Source organism: Lepidochelys olivacea, assembly GCF_965140295.1.
Source record: "Lepidochelys olivacea isolate rLepOli2 genome assembly, chromosome: 21".
NCBI classification, from domain to species: domain Eukaryota; kingdom Metazoa; phylum Chordata; order Testudines; family Cheloniidae; genus Lepidochelys; species Lepidochelys olivacea.
The window spans coordinates 10,167,792-10,184,623 of NC_140431.1; the positions used below are offsets into that span (position 1 = coordinate 10,167,792).

At 49.6% G+C, this 16,832-nt stretch overlaps 1 protein-coding gene across 7 annotated transcripts in view; it reads right to left on the reverse strand.

Moving 5' to 3' along the window:
• Positions 1–16,832, reverse strand: part of GRM4 (glutamate metabotropic receptor 4) — a 205,449-nt gene that overhangs the window by 9,134 nt on the left and 179,483 nt on the right. For 6 of the 7 annotated variants that reach the window (XM_084611524.1, XM_084611521.1, XM_084611523.1 and 3 more), the window contains one exon: positions 4,492–4,738. The exons of the other annotated variant lie outside the window; for it this stretch is intronic. In XM_084611524.1, coding sequence (XP_084467650.1) covers positions 4,492–4,738 — 247 coding nt within the window. The remainder of the gene's footprint in view (positions 1–4,491; positions 4,739–16,832) is intronic. 7 annotated transcript variants of the gene reach the window in all.

The following is a 16,832-nucleotide window of genomic DNA, read 5'->3' on the forward strand; positions in this document are numbered from 1 at the left end:
CAGAACAGATTTATAGTGCCTCTTACAAAGCAAGAGCATTAGTAGGTTTCTAGCTTATTTTTGGCTAACAATTATCTTTACGGGATAAAGACACAAGAGGGGCCCACTGGAGGGCTGAGAAGCGCCAGGAGCAGAGTGGAGCATGTGAGATTAGACGTGGGGGAGGCCCTGTCTTTCTGAGCATGGTTGTTACGGTGCAAGTGTGGGGCCTTTGGGGGTCATAACCGACCCGGGCTCCCTGCAGGCCCATATGCCACTTGATGGCTTTGCCGGCAAGTCTGAGGCAAGGTGACAGGCACCGACAGCAATCTGCTCTATCTCCTGCCAGGAATGACAGGGAACCCCCAGAAATGCTCCAGGCCTGCTCCTGGCATCACAACACGGAATGAGAGCATCTGTTATTTACAATAAGGGGGACACAAGCAACTCTGTGGTCTGACAGGACACAACCAAGCCGGCTTGAGGGTTAGTATTATGCTGCCCATGACTGAATGGATTTTGGCAGTCCTCCTTGAATTGTGTATGAGTTGGCGGTTGTCTCAGCCTCTGTTGTCTGGGGTTTAAAGAAGCTACAAGGGTTAACACGGGTTCTTCTTTGCCTTATAAATTAGAGAGCTAATTTTGGAGGCAAAGGTGGTGAATTCTAGTCTCCATACCGCACTGTGTGTGGCTCAGCGGACAATAGCAGGGTGTGAGTATATGAGGCCATGGATCAAGCCAAGGAAGCAATAAAGACACAGCTGTTGTCCGCCACACTGCACCGTCCAACATTAACCACAAAACCCGAGTATTATGACAGCCGTGCAAACAGAGGCAGGGAGAGGTTATATGGTTTGTGCAGGGTCAGAGGGAATCGGTGCCAAAACTGGGATTACAACTCCGGCTTTCCGAGCTTCCAGGCCTGTGCTCAGACGTCACCTCTACCATATGACCATGGTTACGAGCAGCTAGCCTGCAGCGGCATGCACAGCACAGCAGTACAAGAGAGGGCCTGATTCTGCCCTCCCCCACACTCCCTTGTACCGCTCACACCTCTGCCGAGTGTAAAATCTCTGTGGAATCAGAATACCGCTGTGCCTTGCAGCCGGGGTAGCAGTTTACACACTTTGCACTCATGGAAATGGCAACCTGAGGTGCAGCACAGGGAAGGAGCAGGTCCAGGAGTCTTACCGCAGGAAGCCCTGGCTTTCAGTAGCATCAAGCGCACACACAACCCACCCCAAGCTCCCACTGAAGTCCATGAGAGCTGCAATGATAGAGTGCTGCTGACAATCAGCCCTTGCACCGGGATTAGCCTTGGTCTGTTATTCTTCAGAGCGCTCTTGGGATCCCATCCCAGGGGAGAACAGAGGGAGGGTTGCTATGGAAACAAACTCATACCAATTTTTTTTTTGTCTACTTTCCATGTATTTGTTGGGTTTGGTCACACATGCTGCATGCACATTGAACCTACAGGGAGCCTAGATGGGAACACAGAAACTTTATTGTTTATTACTTGTATTGCGCCCCCCCCCCCAGGTGCCCCAGCCCTGGAGCAGAATCCCATTGTGCTCGGAGCAGTACAAACACAGAGCAAAACGACATCCCGGGCCCCAAAGACGGACACTTTATGACAAGAGACAACAGGTGAGTACACACAGACCGGGGCGTCTAAGGAAACAAGACCATACCGATCAGCATAACAAGCCATGGTCCCACGGCTGCCTAACTGTGTTTACTATGCTGCACAATCATGCCACTAGAGGAAGACAACTGGCCAATCGTTTTTAAACTATATTGGAGGTGGGTCAGAACTAAATCCCCGGATCCAAACTCCCCTGAAATTTGGGAAGCGTAAAACCCAGATCATCTTTGCAGCCTGGCCCCATTCACTAATATTAATAAATGACTAATAAAAATGACTAGATTATTAATGTATTTATACTACAGCAGTAGCCAGAAGCCCTGATTAGGATAGAAGCCTCATGTGCTGTGCGTCTTATGATGGGGGCCATATCTCATGATCTTTAACATATTTGTCCTCACAACACCCCTGTGAGGTAAAGACATGCTATTTTACAGGAAGGGAAATGAGGCATAGAAATGCTAAATGACTAACCCAAAGTCACAAAAGAAATCTGTGGCACAGAAGGGAATTGAACCCAGGTGTCCTACGCTAGACCCCTAACCACTGGACAACCTCTCTCTCTTCTGACTATTGTATTTTAGGGAAAGAAGAGAAAGAGAGAACAGGGATGCACAATAGAAAGGAAGGCTATTCATTGTGCATTTGTACAGCACCTTGCACAATGGGACTCAGCTTGGTTGTGGTTTTGGGGTGGTATCATGATACACAGGTTAAATAACATCAATATGAATAATACAAACCTATGTGAAATCTACAACCTATGATTTGCCTGGGGGGGTTCACACAGGTAACAAACCAAACAGCATTCGTAGCTCAGATGAATTGTCGATTTGCCAAAGGGCCAGGGACAAGTCCCAAGCTTGAGATTTGAGAGAGTTTAAGGAAAATGAACCAGTTCCCAGTGTGACAGTCTTGGTATTTCATCTGCTACAATGTCATCCTCCATGCTCTGCTTTTTTAAGTCAATTTTTACCAGGGACGCGCAACCTTTCCAGACTACTGTACCCCTTGCAGGAGCCTGATTTGTCTTGAGTACCCCCAAGTTTCACCTCACTTAAAAACTACTTGCTTATAAAACCAGACATAAAAATACAAGAATCACAGCATAATAGTACTGAAAAATTGCTGACTGTCTCATTTTTACCATATAAAATAAACCAATTGGAAAGTAAATATTGCACTTACATTTCAGCGTATAGCATAAGAGCAGTATAAACAAGTCATTGTCTGTAGGATATTGTAGTTTGTACTGACTTCATGAGTGCTTTTTATGTAGCCTGTTGCAAAGTAGGCAAATATCTAGATGAGTCGATGTACCCCCGGAAGACCTCTGTGTAGCCCCAGGGATACACAAACCACTGGTTGAGAACCACGGATTTGTACAACCTGTCCAGCAGGGCTCCGGCACAAAGCACACCGGGAGATATTTAAAACCGAAAATGCAGTGAATTTAGCGCTGGATTCACAGCCCTGGAGACTGGAGTCCTCTGTCCACAGCATAGCTGCAGCACTAGCTTCCCCTTCACTGTACCACCAAAGTGCCTCACCCCTGACTCGCGGGGACCCCCTCTAAAGGGGAGCTCATGCCATGGCCTGTTCAGAATCAGAGACTAAGGCCAGAAGGGACCATCGTGATCATCTAGTCCTTGGAGACTGGCAACAGAAGGAGCCCGCTAGTCTCAATTTATGGTTGTGGCTCTTGTGATGGGAGGGGGCAACGATCCCACCTGGGAACCAGGGGCATAATCTGGATGATCTAATACATTTTATCCACCTTGAGTGTCCATGAGCATGTGGCTCGGTGAAAACACACTGGGTCTGGAGTTCATGACCATCCACCCTCCCAAACCTCAGTGGCTCACCACAGGTTACTTGTGTCTCTGTGGGGGTTTTAGGTGAAGGCAGGCTCCGAAAGGGCTCCCTAAGGCTTTCAGAAAAGTCAGTGAAAGCTGTGAAGCCCCAGTACGCAAACATGGGAAATACAAACACAGCTTCGAAAACCCAGACAGAGCCCTTCGGGACAGGTCAGCTAGACGGCTCTTCGACCAGAGCGGCAGGGAGGGGCACTGACTGACTGCTTAACAAGCAGCTTCTCCTGGCTCCAAGGGCAGGAGGGGGAGGAGGGGTGAGAGAAGACATTCAAAAATTAAAACTGATCCATATGTCCTCGCAAATTGAAAACCAGCCAAGGCATTTTCAGTTATGAGGCTATAATTAGAGAGCAGCCCAAATCAAGTCCCTGCACCTGGCTTCTGGGGACGCTTAGACCCGGATCTGAAACTTGCACTCCATCTCTAGCTACTGAGGCCGTTGCCTTGGGGTTCTGGGGATGATGGAATCCACTAAAGCATGGCTCTTTTATCTCTTGATCCCGCTTCCCCCACCCCCCGAAGCCGGTGGGCATCTTTCCAGGGATTTTCAATGGGAGCTGTACTGGGCCCATAATTCCAGACATCAGAACTCCTCAGTGTCCTGACACCTGGATTTCACAGCTGCCTGGTACAGGGCCCCCATCTCCTCTCGTTAAAGCCAATGGCATGATGCCCCTCGACCTCCACGGAAGCAGGACTGGGCTAATATGCAGTATTGTGCCAGGTGACGTTCACCCCTTGTGCCGAAGAGCCACACAAACCCCACACAGCACTTTCTCTCATTCTGAGGGCTGGAGTGATGCCTAGTCGCTGTGCTGACCCCTCTGCCCAGGGGTCCCACAAAGTGCTTTGCAAAGGAATGAGCTCATCCTTTTCGCGGAGTCAAATGGAGCAGCCATAGTCACCCACCGGCAGCCCATGCACCACCAAGGAGCCTTGGCCCAGTTTCCTTGACAGCGGGGAAGGTTGGCCGTGCGGGTGAGGGGATGTTACCTTGCGTTTCAAGATTTTCACACAGTTCTGATTTGGCTTCTCCGTTGGGTCGGAAACCTCCCTTCTGAGTGAATTTGTTGGACATGGTGGCGGCCGTCACCACCGCCTTGAGGCTGCGTTTGCGCTTGGGGACGTTCTGCTCTGGATGGAAGAGGATGATATACACCTTGGGCATGTACAGCATGCCCAGCGAGACGGAGGCGCTGAGGCTCACCGAGATGGTCAGCGTCATGGTCTGGATGTACATCTGGAAGACACAAGGTAACGCGCTCAGGCCTGCGAACCCCTTCCCAGACACGTTAATCCCCCCTTCCCTCTGCAACTGCCTCTACGTAGAGAAACTTCCAACTGGGAACAAAGACAACCGAGAGGAGAGGGGGAATGTGGATAAAAAGATGATGGAGCAATCAGTCGGGGTTGGAAATGAGGACGGATGGAGCAGGTGGAAATCTGGAATAAGGCTAAATGGAGAGAAATGGGCGGGATGGAAGATCAAATGAGCAAACGAACAATGGGATGGATACAAGCATTAAAAATGGCTTTTTTGATGGGTGGGTGGATGGATGGAACGTAGGGCTACAGAGGAAGTGGGGTGTACAGACGGGGGAATAAAGGGAAAGGATGAGACAGAGAAGGGTTTCTGCTGTCTAAAGTAAGGATCTTGCATTTTGGTGGATCTGTTTTCCATAATCGCCTCTTACAGGGCAGAGATTAGTCTTCAGGCTAAGGCCAGGCTCAGGTCTCAAGTGCCCCAGTATAAACCTGGAGTAACTTAAGTGACCTCAGCATAAACATATAAAATACAGGAAGCAGCCATGTAAGCTTCCCGCCCCCCTACCCATATGATCACCCCAACATGCCTTAATGCTCTGGGAGGACTACAGGTGAGCTTGCATAGAAGTGGCAATGCCGAGGTGAAAGGCACCCTTACCAAACTGAGCCCTCCAGCTCTTCTCCAGAGCAGGATGCAAGACATTTCAGCTTCAACTCCGCATGCCTGTGTTGTGTTATTCATTGGAGCTGCTGGAAGGCGGTGGGGTGGGGAAAGAGCTGTTGTGTTTAACCTAGAGATGGGATCAATCCATCCAATCGAAATGGGCATCTCCAGAACTTTGCTGGAATGAGGGTGTGTTATGTCGTGCCCCAGTTTATCAGCATATTAGCAGTGCTGGGACGGGATCAGTACCTCCATCACTTTACCACAGGAGTCAGCAATGTGGACTCTGGGGAGGTTGGGAGGCGGGATGTTGCTGGCATGTGAATGGTTTCATTGCCCTGGGAATGTGATTGCATCAAGAGGTTAGCATCCCCAGGGCTTGGTTCATCACTTCAGAGGAGTGGGGATAGGGGTAAGGAGGTCAGCTATGAGAAGGAAACCAAGAGGGGAGGGGGGATACTTGAGCATCGAATGGAAGTCAGGACTGAAATCATTATGGGATAGTTTGGGTGGGACAAGACAGATAGGTACAGATATTTAATGTGTGCATCGAAACACAGAAGAACATCATTTGTCTGCCATTGCGGGGGCCTCAGTCCCTCCTCTTCTCTGCCTGTGGCACAGAACAGTCGAGTCTCCTGGGGGCTGTCATTGGTTGGTCTAGTTTCCGTTGTTGGGTTTAAGGTGCAGGTGCTGAGGGATCTTGCTTGCCTGTGATTTACATGACATCAGACTGGATGATCTGGTGGCCCCTTCTGACCTTAAACTCTGTGACTCTATCTGGCCTCATCTCAGGGTCCAGCATGCAGGAAAACAACGTATCGCTTTGCACGCTACTGGTGAAGGCCTGGTCGGGTAGCTACTGCAGGGCTCTGGGCGTCAGGACTCCAGGGTTCTATTCCCATTTCCGCCACTGACAGGCTGTGTGATTGCAGGCAAGCCACTTCCACTCGCTGTACCTCCGTGTCCCTCATCTGAAAAATGAGGCTTCTGATCCTGGAATTTCCCCACCCCTCTCAGCCACTTTGTGGTTGTCAGATGCATTCTAGTAGCGTGACGCATAGCTGGGCAGAAACCACTGACAGCCCTCCCCGTACAGTGTCGGTACGGACATGGCAAGCAAACCTGTCAACACACCAGCGGCAAACACAAAGTTTAGAAAGCCCTAGAATCACTCGAGAGAGAAGCAGAGAGACGCCCACACCCTCTACTACACACATCCCCTCTCGGAACAAGACTCAAACCTACGTATGTGCGTACCACTGGCAACAGACGGGGGCTCAGACACCCCTGCGAAGGGCATGGTATGGAAACCTGACTATAAAAACACATGCAGGCCCCTCCAGCACCCACACACTCCCTTCTCCTGTGCATACAGATGCGGCCCTGTCTTCTTTCAACGCGTAATGCTCATTCACTAGTTTGCTCCCTGAGCCGTTGGAATGTTAGTCACATATTACACACGGATGTAACCTTTCTGCAGTCAAAACTCATTTCACGCTCACTGTCCAGAACTAACGGTGACAGATGTTTTGCAAAATGAAAGCCCATTAATCTGACTGTAGAATAATCCATTTTTCTATGGAAAGGGCTCGGCAGGCACCTCGCAAGCTGGAGATGTGTCAATCAGACGGCGTCAAGAGGGGGAGCACCCACATCTCACCCTATCGCAGCCAGGGGGCAAGGCCAGGCAACCCCCGGTTACATGTCCCTCCTCCCTGCTCAGCCCCCTCTTTGGCATCATCTTCCACTTGCATCTCCCCGCCCCTGACCACAAGTTCTGGATTTCAGGCCAGCTCCCAATTTGTTCCCGGCTGTGAACTCCAGTTGCTAACAACGATTCAAACGAGGCTCAAGACAGTTTCTGAACTTCATCCTCTGGCTCAGCTGTGGCATGGTGTCTGTCTGCTTTATACATTTCTCGTGTGGATTTTAGCACCAGCAATAGGTGTGAGGATTGACAGCATTTAGACAGTGCAGTCCTGGCTGATGGCCCATGGATTAGGGCACTACCCTGGACTCAGGAGACCCAATTGCAGTTCTCTGCCCTGCCATAGATTTCCTGTGAAACCTATGGCAACTCAGGGTGTGACTCGCAAAGGTATTTAGGCACCTAACTCAATGGGAGTTAGGTGCCTACATACCTTTGCGAATCCCACCCTTAGCCTGTCTGGGACGGTTGTAGGGCTCTAGGAGTCAGGACTCCTGGGTTCTATTCCCATTTCTGCCACTGACAGGCTGTGTGATTATGGGCAAGTCATTTCCCCAGTGTCTTTGTGCCTCAGTTTCTCTTTTTAGGCTCTTGGGTGTTAAGTGCAGTGGATGGCACTGGAGGTTAGAATCACTCAGGCAGCCTAAGTGCAAGCTTCCCACAACCAGTTCTTTTGGTGCATCTCATTCTTCGTCTGCAGCACCCTGTTACCACAGTCCTGGGCTCCCACACAGTTCTTCCAATGCCCCTCAGTCCTGAGCAGCACTATCCCCTGCTATCCTGGCCCTCATTTTAACACATACAGTTCTGCCAATGCACCTCACCGTCGACAAATAGCTCCCCTACGCTCCTAATCCTGAGCAGAGCCTGCCTGCCATGTCTTTGAACAGTACGCTGATTTTTGCAAACTAATGTCCACTGGGGATTAGATGGAGACCGAGCAGACCCATTCTGTTTGTGGCCCAAAACACAGTTCATGGACCAAACTTTCTGCTCTGAGTTACCCAGGTTTTGAGCCAGAGGTTATCAAGTCACCCTGGATGTACATCAGTTTAAGTGAGGTAAGAACCTGGCTTCAAATCATCAAGCACCCAGAAAGGCAGGCAGGTTGGAACCAGATAGGTGCGGAAAGATGTTCCACATATTTAACTCAGCAGTACACGCTGGATCCCCAGTCCAGTGAGGCAAATGGAAAGACTCCAATTAATTTGAACTGGCTTGGGGTCAGGTCAATGCACTAAAGGACAGGCCTGGCTAAGGCAGCAAAGTATGTTAGCTAAGGAAGAAAAAACAGATCAAGGCCAGCACACAGGCTGGAGCAGGAAGTGAGAAACTATACGAGACCTAAGCCCTGCACTCAAAGTAACAAGGAGCGTGACTGATTTCCAGACGCTCTGAAAGACTTTCCCAGCGCCTGATGAATCCCCGTGAGCTCTGGTGATGCATATAATCCAACACCCTCTGAATGGCCCCACAGAGGCACACACACCGCAAACAACAACCAAAAAAAAGGGTTAGTACAGATTGCTACATGTGTCATGTACAAAAGGGGACCCATGTTGAGATGACTGGAGCATTATCTCTGCGTGTCAGGCCCATGTTGGGCTGTTAGCAGCAATTAATACAACAGGCACGGGAAGGGGAAAACAAAAAGTTATTTGGATTCACTAACCATGAGGGACTCCAGGGGAAACAACGGCTTAATGATTTCACTGCCAGCCAGGAGCTGGGCAGTTGAACCAGGCTGGCAGCCTTAAAGGGACGCTGTCAAGACAGATGTCACAGGCCATATCCCCACCTGCTGTAAATGGATGTAGCTCCATTGCAGGGAAAGGGTCAGACTGATTCCCCCCAGCTGGTTTAAACTGATTTAATTCCGTTGTAGCCCTGGGCCCTGATCCCCAGCTGGTATCAATCAATGTACGTTAGCTGGTGGTCTGACTCTATGGGCCACTTTCTGCTCACACTTACCCCACTGCAAATCCAGACTCATTCTCTTAAAGTCAAGGGGCCTGATTCTCCTCTCACACCAGTGTAACTCCATCCACTCCAATTTCACTTACATCAGCGAAAGCAAGAGCAAACTCAATAGATTTATAGCAGTGTAACGGAGAGCAAATTTTGCCCACTGGGACCAAATTTGTGCTTGGTGACACTTCCCATTGAGCTCAGGGATTCATTTGGCCCAGTATTGCTAATATCTCCTTAGCCGACCCAGATGAAAGGGTTTTAAAGCTCTAACTAAAGAATCCCTTATGTTCTTGGAACACTGTTTGCATCCCACTGGTCAAATACATTTGCATTCAGAATCCTTAGGCCAAATCCTCAACTCGTATAAATCAGTGTAGCTCCACTGACCTTTTTCTCTGTTGACTTGGGGTGGCCAAGACGGGACATGCTGCTCAAGGACAGTGCATGCAATTATGGGATTGTCAGTATTATTTTGTCTCCTACGCCATACATCTCCTAACATTCTGTTTGCTTTTTTGAGCACCACTGTGCCTTGAGCAGAGGTTGTCATTGTGCTGGCCACAACAATGCCCTGGTCTTTTTCCTGAGTGGTTACAGTTGCATTTAAGACTCAGCCAAGTGCAGGACTAGTTCAAATATTCCCTCTAGCACACATCACCTTGCATTTGTCTCCTCTGGATTTCATCTACTAGCCTGCTAGCCGTTCACCTAGCTTTGTAAGAGTCCCCACAGTCCTCTCTAGCCTTGATCAACATCAGTAACTTTGTCTCCTCTTCCTGTTTGCCTCCTTTTCCAGATCAGTGATAAATATATTTAAAAACACTGGACCTAGCATGGAACCTTGAGGCACCTTGCTGGTAACCTTCTGCCACACTGGAAATTGACCACTGATTGCTATCCTTTGTTCCCTGTCTCTTAGCCTGTTTCTGATCTCCGACAGTACTTTGCTTCCTTAATAGCCTCTTGGGAGGAACTTTGTCTAAGGCTTTTAAAAAGTTATATCTTCCAATTCTCCCGTATCCACTGTTTGGACGACACACTCAAAGAACTCAGACCCCTCTCTGGCATAGGGCCTTCTAGATCATGACCGGCCCCCTTTGAAGCAAATTGGCAGCCAGTGCAGAGATCAGGGTGCCGGTGTCGTGTGCTCAAAGTGACTCAGCCCATGGAGATGGGCTGTTGCGGTTGCTGCATTGAGCCAGCTGTCCTGGGCTCTTTTCAAGCACAACCTGGAAGACTGCACATTGAGTTGATCCAGCCTGGGCCTTTCAAAGGACTGGAACACTGCAGTGAGGTCAGCCAAGTCACAGCCTGTGGATGAGCCACGGATGAAACAATCACATTACAGGCCAGTCCAAGGGGATCCAAAAGCAGCCCTGAACCCAGGAGGACACCAAGGCTGCAAAGCCTCTGAGCGACTTACCAAGAGCAGGGGTTCTCAACCCAACAGCCTGAACTGGTGCCCGGGGGTCATGACCACCATGCCCCTCCCACATTTTTAAATGGAGCATGACCCTGGCTAGATGGTGTGTCCCTGTATGGAAAAAGTGGAGAACCATTGCTCTAGAGAAGCAACGTGTCTAGTGGTTAGAGCAGGAGACCTGGGTTCTGTTCCTAACTCTGCAGCCTGGCTCTGCACCTCAGTTTCCCCACCTATACAATGGGGATAAGCTGCTGACCTACCTCCCAAGTGGAGCATGAAACTGGATTAATTAAAGGTTGTGAAGCGCTTTGAAAGTGTCTTGTCACTCCTTTCTCCCACACCCCAGAGTACTGTGCTGAGTGCGGGAGAGCCATGCCCTGACCGCAGGAAGGGCACTGAGCCAATCATATGAAGCTCTGTGAAGATGTAAACGATGCTGCTAAGCAACGGAGAAGCCTCAAATAAGGCTGGTTTGCACTTACTCACCAGTCGCACTTTCTATCCAAGAATCTCACGTTATTCTGCAAAGTTAGGTCAGGTGGAGAAACTAGCTACCCTTGGGTTAAGTGCCCCAGGCCACAGAGAGAGCCCATGGGAGAGCTGGAAACAGCACCCCAGCTATATCTACCACCCATATATGCGTGTGGTGACAGTGTGGTTCAGAGCCATCTTACTTAGTGGCCTGAGATCTTTTGATGTGCCTGCCTACATCATCCTCTATGTATCCAAAAAGTTCTGGCTGCACCCAATAAGGGCGGGAGAGCAAAGAAGCTTTGTGTGGATTCTCTGATCCCATCACAGACCATGATGTAGTTTAGCGCAGCCTCAGGGATACTCTATTACATCAGGCCCTCCCAAGGGTCATTAATGCAGCCAGGGATCATTGGATCACAAAGGCACCCCAGCCATGCCCCTTTCTTCTGGCCACTGCTCCTGGGCCAAAGCCCGGGAAGGGGGTAGCCAAGCCAGTTAAGCAGGAATGGTACCAAGAGGCCACACAGCAACCCAGCCACTGGGAACACTCAAACAGCCATGTCCTCTATTTTTGCCTGGCATCAGCTCAGCCCTATTCTTCCCCTCCCTCCCCTGTGCTCTCTTCACTCAGTCCAAGCCCCTGTCTGGTTGCTCTCTTCACTCAGTCCAAGCCCCTGTCTGGTTGCTGCCCCATCCCATTCTGCTGGCCCCCGGGCCTTTCTCCAAGTTGCACTCCCCTTCGCAACCCCATCTGCCGTACCATCTCCCCCCTTCCGCAAACCATCCTTTTTCAGAGGGCTGGAAGCTATAAGCCTCCTAAACCTTGACACACAAAGAACATTAGAAACAAACAGCAACAAAAACGATGTTGCCTCCAAGCCATGAACACCAGCCTCTGGAGGGCTTGAGCTAAAGCCACTGACTTCAATAGGAGTCTTTCCATTGGCTCCAACAGAATCTAGATCCAAACCTAAGTGACTGCATAATCCCCCTGCACTCCTCTTGGTCACGGAGTCATAGATTTCAAGGCTAGAAGGAAGCATTGTGTCTGACCGCCTGCAGAACACAAGTCTCATCACTTCCCTGAATTAATTCTTGCTTCAGGCCCAATAGCAGCGTTTATACAAAAATAGTCTTTTAGGAAAAACCTCCCATCTGGATTTTAAAAACTTTCAGCGATGGCAAATTCACCACAACCCCTGGTAAGTTGTGCCAATGGCTAATTGCCCTCCCTGCTAAAAAATTCAACCTTATCTTAGTCTGAATTTGCCTAGCTTCTGCTTCTAGCCATTGGATCAGCTTCCATAGCTCCCATTGCCTGGCCAACTGCACAGCGCCCATCTCTGGTGCTGCTGATCCGCTGCCTCAATTCACTTTAAAAAACTGCAGAGTAGTCAGATGGCCTCAGACCTAGTGTAAATGGGTGCAACATGTGGGAGGTCCAATGGGGACACAGGCATGGTAGGAGGTTGAGCAAGGGGCGCTAATAAGTGGAACAAATAGTTAAATTTCCACTGGTTGCTTTTAAATTGATACCCATCCACCAAATCCTTTGTATCATTACCCCTCCACACCCATCCCCCAGACATTCAATCTTGGGGCTCTGGTGATATGGACAAGCCACTCGAGAGTCCCTTTCATGATTCATTTCACCAAAAGCCCTTGCTAAACAAACAAGTGGCCACGTTTTATCCTCTTCTCTCCGTCTGTGAAAGCAAATGTGATAAACAGAAATTTACAATGACTCTGCTCTTCGGCTTCTGCCTTATCGGAACAGGAAATTGTCTCATTCTTTAGATCCTCTGTTATTGCTATTTCTGTAATCCGCCGGGATCTGCAGGGATAAGAGGCTCCTTTGAGAAAGGGCTTGGGGACTTGTTATAACAATATACCACCTCCATCCAAAGTTGTAGACGGAGGGGGGGGGGAGAGGGAGGAAATAAAATTGAGATCTCATCTGACTCCTTCAGTAGAAAACAATGAGCCAGCCTTGCTCACGTAACTCCGATGGGACTTGAGCACAGATGCTTTGAGGAAGTGTCTAGGGTTTAATCTCAGCCACTGGCAGAAAAGAAACTTTGTGTGCCTGTGCACGCACCCATCTGCCCACACACCATTAAGCCATTTTAAGGGGGCATCCTTAGATCTGGGGGGTGCTATATTATTTATGTTGTGGTAGCACCTTAAGGCCCCATCTAAGATCAGGGCTCCACTGGGCAACGCGCTGTTTGTACACCCCCACTAAGAGACGGTCCCCTACCCCAATGAGTTTACAATCAGAACACATGAAGGATTATCACCCCCAGGCGCACATGAATGCTAAGTGATGTGCCCAAGGTCACACAGGGAATCCGTGGCAGAGCTAAGAACTGAACCACTGTCTCCCAGGCCAGCACTGTAACCTCAAAGGCATCGAAGTGAGCTGTAGCTCACAAAAGCTTATGCTCAAATAAATTTGTTAGTCTCTAAGGTGCCACAAGTCCTCCTATCATTTCTCTCAGCTTCCTCCTCTGAGAGTAGTAGACTCTAGTTCCACCATCTATACCTGCAACAGAGGGCCCAAAGTTGAAATAGCATTCTCAATAAGCCTTGGTTTAGCGGGCAGAACAGCAGAGGCCTAGATCCACAGACAGATGGGCAGAGGGCTCGGGTGTAATACCACCTGTGCAGAGCAGCTGCTGCTATGTACGAGTGCTGGGTGTAGCTGGTGAACCCAAAGGATCACACAGCCAAGCGGGGCAGAGCAGAGACCTGTGAGGCGCAGGTGCCAGGTTCACGTGCTGTTAGACAGATGTAAAGATAAGAAGGAAAGAACTGCGTTTAAACACAAGCTCCCATGGAGAAGAGCTTGCCAGCCATCACTGCGAACTTGAACAGAACTCCATGACTCGGAGGGGCAGGCAAAAAAGCTTCATTCACATTTTTTGCCCAGTCGGGTCCAGGAGCATGCAGAAGACTGATTTATGCGAGTCTTCTGCCCCCAGCTGCAGAGCAAAGAGATGCAGGGCCCAGTTTGGGTGTAACGGTGGAGAAAGCGGAGGTCTGGGGGCAGAGGTGAGAGGCGACTCAGGCCCCTCGGACGTTTGGAAATGCTCAGGGAAGTGCAGGTGCAGCATCCGAAATTGCTTTATCTGAAGAAGCGAAGGGAATATCGGCCCCTGCCGGGGTTTAGATGTGAAATTAAAGTGGGGGGAGAGGGACTGTCAAAGAGATGCCAATTTTGACCACCTTCTGATTGGGATTGTTGAACAGAAACTAAGGGAGTTAGGCACTCTGTCTTCCTCTCCGGTGGAAATATCAACTTCGCCCCCCTCCCCGCCCTTTAGGGCAGCTCGGCGTACAGCGGCTGTAGGACATCCACACCAAGCAGGTGCGTCCCAGAGCCGACTGTCCCCAGCAGGGGAGCGCACGCCCAAAGGGAACTGTTCTCTTACAGGTCAGTGGATGCAGAGGGAGTGGGTACACTTTGATGAGAAGCCGCGACTGTGTTGCCTCCAAAGGGAGCTCGGAACAGCTCAGTGCTAGCCTCTAATCAGTTTGTGAGCAGCTTGAGCGCTGGGGAGCCCGGCACAGTACGAGCCCCCTAAAGGGAGGCAAGCCTTAGCGTTGAATTGCTACTTGACAGCCAGCTTTTGGCAGCCCTAAATTATCCCATGACAAGCAGCAGCGAGGAGGTGAGCAACCTTGCGCATAATCTACAATCATTATCATTTCCATCTTTATTACCCACAGTGTGCCGAGCACATTACGGAACCTTTAAGGGAGCTTTTGTTTTGCAATAATTCCTTAAGAAACCTACTTTCTTGTTAGTATCTCCCCTGCCAGCTCATCAAAATGGAAATGCTGCTCGAGGCCCCATTTATTTTCTTTAATTCGCCTTCCCACTTTTAACCAGAGCAGCTGGACTTGGTGGCAAATCTCATCTCTGGTCCCTGGTGCTGGAAGCTTTAAATTGCATGGCGGGGTCTGGGTTCATCTGCACGCTCTGGTGCCCTGGCAGGTGCCATCTCCCCAGGAGGTATGTTTAACCACATGCATCAGAGAAAAGGATCTCCGTTTAAAAGCTCATGGCAGGTTTCCAAAGAACTGCAGGGAGCTCTTGCAATGTAACAGGTTCTAATGTCCGAGCCTTCAAGGAGCCACTACTGAGCACAAGGTGCCACTGTGACTCCCTGCACAAGTGCTACCCCACCACGACAGCTGGGGCGGAGGCAGACAGGAGGGCACGTTCTGGCACTTCCCAGAGAGCAGGCTCTGGATCAAGGGAGATTCCTCCGCCGGCCCACTCTGGTGCAGCAATCCCCCACCAGCAACCCCCAGAAAGTGCCTGCAGAAGCCTCTGCCGTGCAGGGGTGGACCTAGCACATCATGGCATGTGCAACATCTTCAGAAGAGCACACGGCACTGGGAGAGCAGAGGACAGAGAGGGGAGTGGAGCAGGTGGACCCTGCGGTAAGAATCAGTGAGTGTGACAGCAATGTGATGGAGGAGCAGGAATGAATCTATTACCTACTGCACCCTGCTTACCACCTCCAGCTCACCACCCTGGGAAGGGCCTTGAGATACTATCGGGTACAAGAGGCACCAAGAAAAGACCAAGCCTGATTAAGCTTTCCACTCCTGCAAGAGGGAATCCAAGCTGGCAGCCAGGAGGGAAGAAAGTGAGGTGGGGAAGGGCTCATCGGTCACAGATTTCAGAGGGACAACAGCGTAGAGGTTCATTGCCACAGACCACAAGCTGGGGCAGGGAGCATTAGTGGTGGTAACTTTGAAACTGGACTTCTTTTCTGGCTGGGAGAGGGAATTTGGTCATCTCCATTGACAGATATTTTCTTTATCAAATTCAGGACACTCATTCTCACTTCATTACAAAGGAGGTTTCTTTAGAGCTAACTTTATGATGAGAAAGTTGATACCATCAATAGAGAAATACAGAGATGCCATAGACAGATAGATACTATGCAGAAACCATCCATAGAAGCTGTAGACAGACGTCCAGATAGACAGACACCATCATAGACAGAAACCTTAGACACACAGATACTATATTACACGTACACACACCAATAGGTAGATAGATAGACAGACATATAGATAGATACCGTAGATAGACAGTGAGACACCTAGAATAGCCAGACAGATGCCATTGATAGACGCCATACAGACACTACCAATAGATTCTGCAGACAGACAGACAGGCACCTAGATAGCTAGACAGACAGATAATTACAATCTCAATCTCAATTTTCATTTTCGATAGCATTTCTCACCCACACTGCTGACACAGTGACACTGCTAGAGGATAATAGGCACCCAAAGTCATAGACACAGCTATTGAAAACGTGACACTCCACTACGGAGAAGAATTCTAGGTTTTGAGTATCACGAAGGGTATAGCGAATGCTGATCAGTGCCTCCTTTTAGATATCCCTCCCACCACACATAGTACTGCTCAATGATGTTAATAACCATTGGTTATTGCAGTATATCATAGTGCTGGAGTTAAAGATGAGCAACCAGGCTTAGATCGTCTCCCCAAGATGAACGGAGCAGAATATCGGAAGCAACGATATTGTTCGTTAACCATGCTCCTTTGAGAATATGATTCCCAACACTGGTCTGTCTGTATTACAGCTGAAGATCCGGCCCAACTTGCTTCTATCTACACTGACCGCATAGTCACCTTTAACGTTATATTGGTCAGCAGGACTCCTTGGGGTCATGGCCTGACACTACCTAATTTGCTACTGAAGACAAGGCCCAGGAGTGATGGTGCCTGGAGCAAGAGGGTTACGTTTTCCGCTCGCCCTGTTCTCGGCTACAAG